This window comes from Lutjanus erythropterus, chromosome 18 (assembly GCF_056507025.1).
Source record: "Lutjanus erythropterus isolate fLutEry1 chromosome 18, fLutEry1.hap2, whole genome shotgun sequence".
NCBI classification, from domain to species: domain Eukaryota; kingdom Metazoa; phylum Chordata; class Actinopteri; order Lutjaniformes; family Lutjanidae; genus Lutjanus; species Lutjanus erythropterus.
In genome coordinates, this window is record NC_139334.1 from 17948448 (window position 1) to 17961156 (window position 12709).

General features: G+C 42.7%; 1 protein-coding gene across 1 annotated transcript in view; it reads left to right on the forward strand.

The window, feature by feature from the left end:
* dph6 (diphthamine biosynthesis 6) overlaps nt 1–11242 on the forward strand; it is an 84678-nt gene extending 73436 nt beyond the window's left edge. Inside the window, exons 14-15 of the mRNA XM_084742408.1 lie at nt 3030–3417; nt 10402–11242. Coding sequence (XP_084598534.1) covers nt 3030–3417; nt 10402–10520 — 507 coding nt within the window. The 3' untranslated portion in view covers nt 10521–11242. The remainder of the gene's footprint in view (nt 1–3029; nt 3418–10401) is intronic.
* The last annotated feature ends 1467 nt before the right edge of the window (nt 11243–12709 follow it).

Below are 12709 nucleotides of genomic sequence, written 5' to 3' on the forward strand. Positions count from 1 at the left end.
AGTAAGTGCTGAGACATAGAGCCACATGCTGAAGGCATCCCGCTGGGCAGGAAATGTAGGGGAACTGGCTAAGCAGCGCAGTCCCATCAGCTCCCCGCTGTTCCCCGCCTTTACACCACTTCCTTATTACCGTGTTTACCGTTCGGCTTTCACGCCTCTCGGCCCTCCAACCCGCCGCACGCTCCAGGCGCACGGACGCACGTTGGAGGGAGGAAAGTGGGGCGAAAGAAAACAAACATGAAGAGAGGCAGGTCACACACCATCAGTATGGAGAGCTGAGCACAGCAAATCCAGACTTCATGCGTTTACCTGCTGCCTACAGAGTGACGGAGCGCTAGGGGAATGGCTGCATGCCCTACAACTGAAGTGGGATGAAGTAATGAGATGGATTGTGTTAAGTGGCTGGTGCATAGCAGAACAGAACCCTCTACACACACACACTCACACACACTCTGCCACCCGCCTGCCCTCCCAACTTGCCACTCCAGCACTCAGCTCCACCATATATCAAAGTTTGTATTTTATAGGATTAATTTAATAAATGATCTCTGGTCATGTAGGGATGTCAGCCAGTGTTCTGCCTCTCACTCCTCTGGCAGGGACACACACACAGTGATGGAGCTCTGACCACAGTCAAATCTGAAACATACACACATGCACACACAACATTGTACCGTTAGCACATTTAGGCTACGTTCACACGACAGGCAAAAGTGGCCCAAGTTGTACAAATTACATGGAATCAGAGGCCTCATTATAAAACCTTCCTGAGTCTGAAATCCTATCTTATCTCAGTTTTGAGTGACACTTAGGATTTTTGGTATACAGAAACCTGTTTCCTAACTGCATTTAGGAAAAAAAAAATTATTTTGCCTGAGGATAGGAATTTAGTTACTATAGAACCATCCTAACTATAGAACTACTACTAAAATAATTGCCAAAAATGGCAGCAACAGCGTTGTTAGGTCTATATGGCAATGACAGTGAAGACAAGGAACAGCATTAACACTAAAATATTATGACTAATTAAATTTCCTGGACTATGTATTATTGGGTATATATATATATCTGCTGCCATAACGATAATTTTTTAATTTGATCAATGTGCTGCGTTTGTTTAAATCTTCTATTCTGGGCCAATAATTGGGAAGAAAACTCCCCAAAAGGATGAGGTTTCCTCTCTGCCACGACAGGATTATTGTCTCTCTGACTCATCAGAGCTAAAATTGAATCTTTTCTGGTCTGTTTACAAGTTAGCAAGCCACTGGCAAGTGAAGTAAGGAAGGAGTTGTTAAGGGCACAGGTGGTTCTGTGTAGATTCTAAACACAGATACAGTGAACTCACTCAGTAATGTTGGTTACACAGCAATATGCATGCAAGCAGGTCAGTTCAGGACCATGACCAACTCACGCTGGACTCTAGTATAGGAGGAGTATAGTATAATGTGAACAACCAACCAAAAAAATCAGATATGAGCAGTGAATCCGAATGAAGCACTAAGGCTTGCAGTGTGCATGCAGACTTCTTCCCACAGAACTGCCGGACAAACTTTCCACCTAATGTAACATTTTGGTGGGTACATTAATAAAGAAACAAATGGGGACTGATGTAACATTGTCCGACAGCTCTCTGACAAAAAGTCAGCAACTGTGCCATGACAGTAAAGTCCTGCCAGAGGCTGGAGCTGCAGCGCTGAAGTCCCCTGATCTCCCTGTGGACGGTCGGTTGGGTAGAGTACCTCAGCACCCAAGGCCTGCAGGGTGGCCTTTAAGCCTGGCTGAGCAGGACCCCCTGTCCTGTCACTTCTCTCCACAGTTCCCACTCTCTGCTCCATGTTCAATCACTATTGACAAGTGCAGGAGCAGTTCCCTCTAGGAGAATACCTAGCCTGCGCCAGAAGTGCTAATATAACATTTATCAAAGCATCGGACACGTATGTGTGCTGTCACTTTGTCTGACATGCTAAGAGCTCCTGCGCTGACACGGCTATTGTTCTCTGCTCTCGTGATTGTTATTGTTGATCACTGCAAAGCAAGGCTCTCTTCAAAAATCAGCAGAGTATAGAAATCTTAACCTCTGCACACAAGCTCATTCAGGACACTCTCCAAGGCAAGAGGTTAGCTGTTGATACACAATTAAGCGCTTGCTAAAGTTTAATCTGAAGGTAAGTGCTGCTTCAGTGAATCTGGCTGATTGGGTCATGACGGGCTCGTCTGTTGGAGGGACAAAGAGGCCGTCGTCTGCTCTCGTCAATGATTTCTCCCCTTTTTTTGTGAGTGAATATCAAAATAAAATGTAAGTAACCTGTTATTATTCTGCACTTACGAAGTGGGGTGTAAGTGGATGAAAATTGATCCAGCAAATTGAAAAGGGGGTTAAGTGTTTTTGCCCTATCGACTCCGACTGAAATGACGGTTATATAAAACACTCATTTCTCTCCCATTAGCAGATGAAGCCACAGCCAAGTATTATTAGAGGGCCACATTGTAGCACTGCTCCAAGACATTTTGTTAGTGCTAATGGCCCTCGGTCCAGAGGAGAGAAAACATAAAGAGATTTGGGCTCTGTGGGTAAAATTGAGGCAGTTTTCCGCTAAATGTGTGTGTGGTGAAGCTGCCATAACATGTTGTGAGTGATCTTCCCAGAAAGGTGAGAAGTCATCTTGGATAGGACCTGTCATGTTAGCAAATGCAGCTCAAAGTGAAAGCATTTTGTTTGTGGTAGCTGTGAGCAATATGGATTCTTTCTGAATTGTTTGTACGCTATCATTACCGAGGGTCACCTCACAATCTCATGTTAATTGATAGCCTGTCAGTCTTGTCAAGTAAAAAGCCTGTCTTGGTGCCGTGTGGTAGAATTTTATGATGTGCTTTACAATAATGTTTAATGTTGATGGAGCCATGTTTGTGGTCAGATAGCACAGCGTGTGTCTCAGCAGGAGGGCCATACATTTGATTGTAGTGTGTGGAACAGCTCAGTGTATAATTTGTGAGCCACTTCATCTGAATACCATCTGTCTGTGTTGCAGGACCTGTCGTGGGAGCCTGAGAGCAAACCTGCGCCATTACTGGTCGTCGTGGTACCTGCCTTGCCAAAGGGCGCAGCTGTTGAGCTTCATGTAACTGCAGTTCAGGATGATCCCACGGAAAGGACTTCCTGTCACATGACTACAAAGGTGGCATGCGCGTCCATTGAGTGCCACACTGTAATGTCAGCTGACACGTGTAGTGCTTCGCTTTCACTTTCCCTGGCTGTGTCCAACGATGACCTGGAGGCCACCAGCATGAAGGACGTAACAGAAGCAGTTGGTGATGCATTCAAGAAAGCCATGAAGAAGATGGATGCTGAGCTTGTGCCACTGTGTGCCAGGGTGTTCTACAAGTGCAGCCACTCAGTGGCTCAGCAGATTGTTAAAGGTATGTCACCAGCAGTGATGGGAATAACACATAGTAACTAGACATTAATTACTTACTTTTTTCAACACAGTTTCAATTACTGAAATTTAAATGGGCTGCTTACTCATTACTTTTTCCTCACCCGAAAATTGTGCATAACTGCTGAGGATAATAGTCAAATGCAGCCTGTTCCCCCCAATTTATGATCTAACATCACCCAACCTTATGGTGAGCCTAATATGAGCTTGCTTTTAATCATAGTATAACATAAACTGTTATTCAAAGAATTATTTATTCACTCCAGACTGTAGCAATGCCTGGTTAACATGTACATCCAACACAGTCTGTGGTCTTCCTCTACCAGATTGTTCTGTCTACATCAGGAGCACAGTGTCTCCTACATCCCTTTTTTTTCATAAAAAACAATCCATTTTGTGTCACTGCATCCATTAGCCAGCCAACAGTGGCAAAACTGTACTTGATGATGCGATGCCTCTTCCTGATGATCTGCATGATTGGTGTGGTGTTAGTCAAACATAAATGGTAATTGAAATTATCCATTTTTTATTAATTTTAATTATTTTTTAACTATTTTCCACGGTTCATTAGCTTGTGCTCCACAGCCCTTCGCTGGGCCACAGCTCACTAGATGAGAATGGCTGGTCTACACCATAGGAAATAGTAGGAAAAAGTGTAGTTTACCGGTAGGAACACTGGTCATTGCTGCCTTCTGGTGGTCGGGAGTATTACTAACTCATATTAGTTATAATGGGTACAATGATCGGTAAAAATGTCACTAGAATAATATAGCCATACTGAAATAGTGTAACTATGTGTGCATCAATAAGAGAAATAGAAGTAGATCCTTAAAAGTACTGCAAAAGTTACTTTCTCAATATACAGTAATTGGTAAAGTAATTCAATTACTTTTCAGAAACATGCCCAAAAAGATGAAACAGTATCAAGCTTTGAAAAACTCACGGTTATCTTATTGATCATTATTTCAACATAAAACCTGGTGAAACAATTTCCATGTGTACTATATCAGGACTTTCAGCGCATTTTAACAATACCAGAATAATAATGATAACTGTGATAATTTTGGTCACCGTCATCGCAACATAATATTTTCAAACTGTTTCATCTCTACTTGCCCAGCACTGGTCACCAGACATGTATCTCTCTGGAGCCTCTACACATAAGCTTTGATTGATCTAATATTTACACTCATTAAGAGGATTTATCCTAAATAAGCTGTTCTGTTGAAGGCGACACTTCTGAGATACACTGTTCTCACAACTTAAGCTGCACATCACTGTATTAATGGAAACAAAGTGACAGCTCATCTCTCTCTGCACTCTCTTTTCAAAGAAAGTTTGAGCTGACGTTGGTTAAGTAAACTCCATAAGGTATTCTAGGAAGCAGTCTCTCCAGAGGATCTCCTTTTCTTCCTGTGTTTAATTATTGTAAGTCATTTGTTGTGTCTGCACTGTGTACAGTAACCCGAGCAGCTGGCACAGTCTTTTGTCATCATTACACTTTTATACGCCGCCATCTCCTGCTCCCAGGATTCTAGGTTTCTTGTCAAGGCAAATGTGGAATGGTATTTGTTTTATCCTGAGAGATGTTCTCTCGGAGGGAAAAGGGCGACGAGCACATCGATCACACGGGCTCAGTTGTCAAGTCATCGCTGAAGCAGTCAATTAACATTTTTGAATTCGTGCCAAACCAGCCATCTTACTGTCATTTTTAGCTTTGACATAACTCATCTTTTTGAGGACATGAAATTATGGTTAGCAGTGATGAATGGGAAATAGGTTGATCTGTTTCGAAAATGTGTTGATATGCATGACAGACGAACAGTGCTATTTGTTTTGTTACCTAATTATATAATTGTTATTCAGCATTGTTTCATGATATATGATGCATGTCATTGATTCCTGCTGCCATTATCCACAATAGAAGAGTCAGATGATTTAGCAGAGAGGAAAATGTGTCAGATTTTATGTTCAAAACTCTATTGTTGATGAGAAAACAGATGCAGATATGGCAATAAATCCTATATATATGTGTTTTAGAACATTTGCAATCAAAATGTACTATTGAAAGGTCTAGAAGGTACTCCAAAATGTAGTATTTTTTTAGAAACCATTATCTGTGTTACTAGGTCATTGGTTTACTGGAGCAAAATCAGCCTCAATCTTCACCCTTGAAATGTACATGTCTTTGATTAAGGGCTGAACAGACCGCTTCCCTAAAACCATTTACTGACTCATCATTGAGCTGGAATCTGTTACCTTGCCCTGCACGCACAGTCAAGCCCTGGAAGCTCACCCGTGGGCGTATTTATGGGTCACAGCCTATGCTCATTGGGTGATGAATCCAAAAAGTCAAAGGAGGAAAAGTAACACCTCTGGCGCTAGCAGTCACAGCCTTGCAACTGCTGCTGTCAGCGAGCAGACAGACAACAACACGGGAGCAAAATGTGACTGCACACCTCCCCCCTTCCCTTCGGTCACTTGCGTTAGGATTCACAGCTGATAGACATGACATATGCTTCAAATGAAACCTTTAAACATCTTGTCTCAACTTGTTACTTACGATAGAGAGGTTCTCGCAAAGATAGGCCCCCACGACTCAATGAAACCTCAACTTTTAGAAAAGGTCCCAAATTAGTTTTTGTGATGTTTTTATAGAAAAATAAAATAAATTCATTATTTTAGACAGTAGATAATTGTTTTGATCTCTTTGCTTGTAAATACACAAAACATTAAACACAAGGTTACCTCCAGTACTTACAATACATTACTACAGCAACAGATTTTGGTCTCTAGCAAGCAGCCGAAACAGCATCGACATTTTGTAATATTTTAAAATGATATGGTGAACTTGTTAGCAAACAGTTTTCCTACTCACACATCAAGCGTTATGGGGTAACATTAGGATATATTAGAAGTTGTCGTTGTGTTCACCTGCTTGAATGACCTTTAGCTCTGTTTTGGTCTCCACCATCTCCTGAGGAAAATATCTGCCTCATTAGGGGCTAAACACTTAACTATGTTCATTTCACACTCACTGTCTGTATGTTTGGTTCTGACTAGTTAGTGTACAAAATTAAAAAAGGCAATTCTGCTGTAACTGTAACTTTAGCTAGAAAAGGACACTATAGACATTTTCAGACCAAATTGCTCTGTTTCCACCAACATGGAACCAGCCCTGTTCTGGTTCGTACACCTAAATTTGGAGCATTCAGAGCATTTCCACCAAAAATAAATTGGTTGGTTTCCTTCTGGAACCAAAACTCAGCAGGCTGTCCTTGGGAACCAAAGTGGGCATGTCATATTCTACACATCGTTGGGCATTTTGCAACACCCTCTATTGATGAGCATCTTTGATTACAGTGGTTCCACTCAAAAGTGGTGGGAAATTCGGGCTGACTCGTAAGATGGCACCAAAGATCAAATTAAATTGGTGGAAAAGAGCCTTGAGAGGAATTGCCCACTGGGGAGCTCCCTCAGAACTGCATACCTACAAGGGTTTTTTTTCTGTTTGTACTCCACCAATAGGAACATTAAAGTAACATAAGCTGGCTGGCCGTTGTTATTGCAACTTCTGCTGGATTAGCTCACATGTTCGATCAATCGATGTGCGCTTATATCTGGACTAATCACCATAAATCAATGTCACTCAAGATTTCTCCTGTGCTGCGCGAGTTTCCACTCTGAAGTAGGAACTAAGAAACTACAAAACAGACTCATAATTCTCAGTTCTTGCAGTGTGGACACAACAAAAAGGGACTGTTAGAGCTATAGAAAAGTTCCTCTAGTCCAAAAGCACTTTATGAGAGCAGTAAAAGTGAACTAAAACAGCAAAATTGTGGGCCGGAACACCAAAACAACTTGCTGAAAGACACTACAAAGCTTTGTAGAGCAGAGGAGAACTTCAGAGTTGGCTGACATTTCTCTGTGGGTTCATCATTATGAGCTCTGTGGCATACAAGTAGGCATGTGATTTGTTGTTGATATAAAAATATTTGATTATAGCTGCTTTGAAGAAAGGTGAGGGTTTTTTCCATCTTTGTAGCTCCACTGTCTACACCCAGCCCCTCAGCCTCTTTGTTCAGTCTCGTTGGACTAAATGAACAATTTTCATGAGCCAACACTTGCTAATTACCACCTCGTTTACCGGATAATTTGACCAGTTTGGAAGTCAGTGTAGCACAACTAAAAACCACTGGCTCTCCCGGGCCTTGGCCACTGCTTAAAAGCCCCATAAGCCCAGCAGGCATCAACCACTCCACACAGGAACCCCCTTTTTCCTCTTCTTTTCACCACTGCCTTCACTGACACCCCTCCTTCTATTCACTTAGGCTTACAATATTTATATATTAATCAGTTCAAACTAAAATGGCTGTTGATGTTTAGCATAAAAGGCTGTTGTGGGCATTAGTAATGGTTTGGTTTTGAAAACACAGAGATTTAACAGCAGCGCTTTCAGCTCCCTGTGTGTTCGCCGTGAAGCAGAATAATGGCCGGTCCTCTTGGGTAGATGGTTTAGTTCCATCCCATTGCTAATGTGATGGCTTTTTGAATCTTCCAGCCTCTGTCCACTGGGCCTCTCAATGAGGCTCCCCATGTAGCCCAAAGGGGGGCTGAGAAACCAGTGGGTGGGAACTGGGTGTGTGATGGGAAGTGTTCATAGGATTTTTGTGATTTTACAGAAGCATTTAAAGTGATTTGGGCAAAGTAGTCTGTGTTCTTTACTCGCATTTCACTCACAAAGACAAAAAAACACACAAAATTGCATGGTCACTCAAGTCACCTTCACCCCCCTCATGCCTCTCATTCATGCATAAGCAGGCACGTCTGTGTACACAGACACCGAAAGAGACTCTCAAAGAGAGACCGCAATTATTTCCTATCTGTTAGTACAAAGATTAAAACATCCTGACATAAAACAGGCTTAGTGTGCAAGGTGTGATGAAGGGTGTGTTTCTTCTCGTAATGAAACCATTCCCTGTCTGTGATCTCCCAAGCTCGTTCAGTTGTCAGCTAGCCATCTCTAGAGGATCCTGCTTCCCAGGGTGCACCACATGCTCTGATAACACATATTTAGGCTTTTAATGCCCTCCAAAAAAGGCCTGTGTTCAGTGGGGGTATTTTAAGCTGTAGTGCATATTAGCTAATTAGGGTGTGTGGGCTCTTTGTAAGGATGTTTGGCATGCTGCGTGCGCTTCAAATGAAAGAGAATGAGGCTTATTAAATAGTGCTGAACTGCTCGTGTAACCTCTCTGTCCTGATTTCTCTTCTCCACAAGTTCACATAAATGTCACACAGTGGAACTGCAGTACTAGTAGATGTTAATTAAAGGACATAAGTTTGTCTATGTCCACTGAAACTCAATATAAGCGGTCAGGAGAGACATTTTGACATAGTATTGGGCCATGGATGTATTAAAGCTGGGGTAGGCAGTTTAGATTTAGAGTCATTAGTCAAAAGTTCCATAATGACCTTTAAGTATAATGTAATTCAAGTGGCCTTACAGAAAACTAGACTTCTGCACCTCCTCTTGGCTCTGTTTTCAAGGTTTGGAAAATCTACTGAGTGAAGGGACACAGGCAATCAAGCCAAGCCAGCAAATTTGCGGTTTAATTCTCTGTTAACTTGATTGGGGATTGGGTATGAATGATCTTGCTCCTCTGGACTTTCTAAATATTATTTGACCGATTGGATCATGAGTCCTGTCCAGCTGAAAGCGAACATGAAACAGTAGTATAAAGCAGATACCTGAAGGTACAAACAGTGGCACAGGAGAGAAACTAAACTTCAAACCACAGAGATTCAGTTAGAAGCTACTAAACTACTGAGAGCTGAACCTGAATACTTTTAAAAACATCTTTGAGTTGAGTCTTGCAACGCACTCTTGTTTTAGAGGGAGAAAGGGGGTCATCACTGGGTGGTCACATTCTGTGAAACGTCACAGCAACCTGCTTAGAGGCAAGTCGTCTGCACCTTGGCCTGACTCTGGAGATGGTCCAGCTCAGGTGCAACTCGGCACAGCTCCATGCGTTATAAGTGGTAATGGAAACGCGACTCAACACTTCGTGATTTGACTTTGTGCAGTCAAAATGTCTATAGAAAAACCCCACATGTGAAATTTGGTTCAAAGCCTAGCGAGCCATTTATATACAGATGTTGTGAATAGAAAAATGATGGAGATTTGCAATTGTCACAGTATAACAGTGACACTGCATACTTTCCCAGATGTGTAACTCTATTATGACCATGTCAAATCACACTGACCACACCCAAGCCCTATGAAACATGCTATTAAATCAGAAGAAACAAGCCAGGACAGTCAACCATGAGACAGGAACACTTGTGACCAATTAGTGCACGGAGCAGAAGAGGGACGGGGCAACATCCCAGCGGGCCGTTGCTAAATAGACAGGCTGTCATCAAGACTAGGCTCTGAGACGCTCAATGAATTCTCACATGTCCGCTGCCCGTCTGTAGTCCGGCCACACACACACACACACACACACACACACAAATGTCTCTCAGCTCTAGTACAACTGAGAGGTAGTCCCAACACAGCTTCCTTACATCCCAACACAACAGGAGCTGAGGATCCATTCCACTAGATCCCCCCAACAAGCTGCTCAATTGTCCAAAAGGGTATTAGCTAGGTTACCCCCTACCCCCCTTCTGTGTTTGCTTGGAGTTTGGGAGGGGTAGCTTAGAGATCAGTCCTTGTTGACCATATGTCAGAACTGCAGGGAGTTCAATGGGGGGGCTACAATCTGCCAAGGATTTAAGAATGCCAATAATTTGTAAATAGGCCCGTGTTCCCTGGTCGAAGGGTTAAGTGCAGCCTCTGTTCCCAATGGGACAGCTATATGAGAACCTAATGTCCGACTCCAGCCAAAGTTCTCATGAAACTAACTAACCCTTCCCTCTTCTTTTCCCCTCACCCCCTATCTCCCTCCCCACCTTCACCTGCCAGGACTTGAAGAAAGTTTGAGAAGCTCTCTGGGAGACTCCAGTCCATCCATGGCTCGGATTCCAGTCCTGGACTTGCCTGACTCCCAGATTCTCCACCTGTCCTGCTGGCTCAGTTTATAGAAACACAGCCAGAGTCAACAACCAGACTCCAGTCATCCACAGCACTGGAATTCAGTGGGGCTTTTCTGGAGGCGCGACTCTTAACAGCCCCAACACCTAATGACTTACAACAGGACTTCAGTGAATGTGGGAAAGAAAAGCTGCATAGCTGCTCATGAATTTGGACTGTTTATCACTGCTGATTGTTGAAATGCAAAGCTGCATCTGTCTCCAAGAGGTTTTGATGACGTGTGGTTTTGAGGATGTGTTTATTCCACTTCATATCCCACAACTTAAGCCAATAATTCACTTTGTCCTCCACAGGAGTTGTATACTGCAGCAGCTGTTATTCTCCCGCAGAGATGAGTCTTATGGAACGTCTATAAGCTAAAGCTGCATACCAGAACACTGGACACCATATCTACACTCTAAGAAATAAAGGTCCTAAATATAATTGTACTGACTCACAGAACTTCCACTAGGAGAACCCTTTTTGGTTCCTGGTAGAACTTTTTTTAAAGGTTCCACGTGAAATCCTTCCACAAAGATCTACCAAGAACCCAACTAAAGGGTTATAACTAGAAATACCTCTGGGAGGTTCCACCCAGAAGCCCTTATGAGAGGTTCAACAGAGAACCTGTCTATGGTGTTCTGTCAAGACCAGTTCTACCATCTCAGGTTGCTACCAAGAACCCACCCTGTGGGTTGTACCAAGTACACTTTTATATTCCAAGGGTTTTATCCAGAACCCAACTGGGGGGGGGGGGTTCTACTGAGAGCCCATTTATGTTATGGTACAGAGAACCCTTGATGAAAGAATTCTTCAAGTATTTCAACAATCTTTAAAGAACTCTCTCCGTCAAAAACAGTTCTTTTGATGAAAGTCTTACAAAGAACATGTGACAAACCTTTTCTTCAGAAAAAGGGTTCTTCAGAAGCAAATGGTTCTGGGTAGAACCCCAGCCCTTGAAGAAATCCCAGAGGTTTTATCTAGAACCCCACCAGGGAGTTCTGCTGAAAACTTTTTTATATTCCAAGGGTTTCATCTCGCCTCCACCCATGGGGTTCTAGCAAGTGAAGCAAGTGCTTCTGGGTAGAACCCCAGCACTTCAAGAAGAACTCTTTTGGAACCCTTGTTTCTCAGAGTGTACATAAGTAGACACCAGCAGTGTCTCATCCCACGAGGCGATAAACTGTATCCCCTGATATCCCACTGTTTCTGCTGGAATTTCTCTTAGCATGCCAGCTAACACCCCTCATAAAGGCCCAGCGCCACCACTGACACCATCTGTTCAGTTGTAAACCTATAGATTTACTGTGTGACTGGTTGTGTGTGTAATGTGTGCGGATGAGGTGACTGTGTTTCTCCCTCTCATGCTCCATGGGATTCAAGGTGTGTTATTATTGTGTAATAGGCAATCAGCGCAGAGCACCTGAAAAGATTAAGCCTCTTTATGTTTTCTATTGATTCTAAGGCAACCTGGTTAATAGGAGAGGGACGCTACAACACACAGCTGCGGGGCAGGTGTGTGTTGCAGTGTGTGTGTGTGTGTGTTGGGGGTGTCAGTGGACACAGTGTGACGATGTGAGAAGAAAATAACACTATTAACCATTGCTCCTGGAACATTTCTTTTCTCAAAGATCATGAACCGTATTGATGATCTGAGTTGGAATGCATCTTCACTCCGGCTTTTCTCTTCATCGCGCCTGTGATGGCGACGGGAGAGTGGAGTGGGCTATTGATCTTCACCCACCGCGATGTTGTTTTGATTGTTGTTATCAAAAATTGAACAATAGAGGCAGCCAATAGAGCCTGAAGATTTTTATTGAGGGTTGAAAAACACAAACAAGCAATTATTTATGAGAGCGAGCAAGCCAATGCCCCATAAATATACAGTGTGTGTTAATGTTCACTTGTTTGGTTTTAAAGGGTCCGATCAGGGGGAAAATTCAGGATCTTTGAGTGATGCAGCTGCCCAGTAAGCACTCAGATAGGGGCATTTTAAATAAAGTACTTTCATACACCTCAGTCAAGTAAACACCCATAAATTTCATCCACAAATGTTTGATTATATTTCACTGTTTTCAATAAATGTTGCTGTTAAATAAGGACACATTTGACAATGACACAAATTGTCAAATTTCTCTCCAAGAGTGTTTTCTTTGTCAAATGACTTGTTTGTTCTTTTAAATTTCTGAATGTGTGTAAC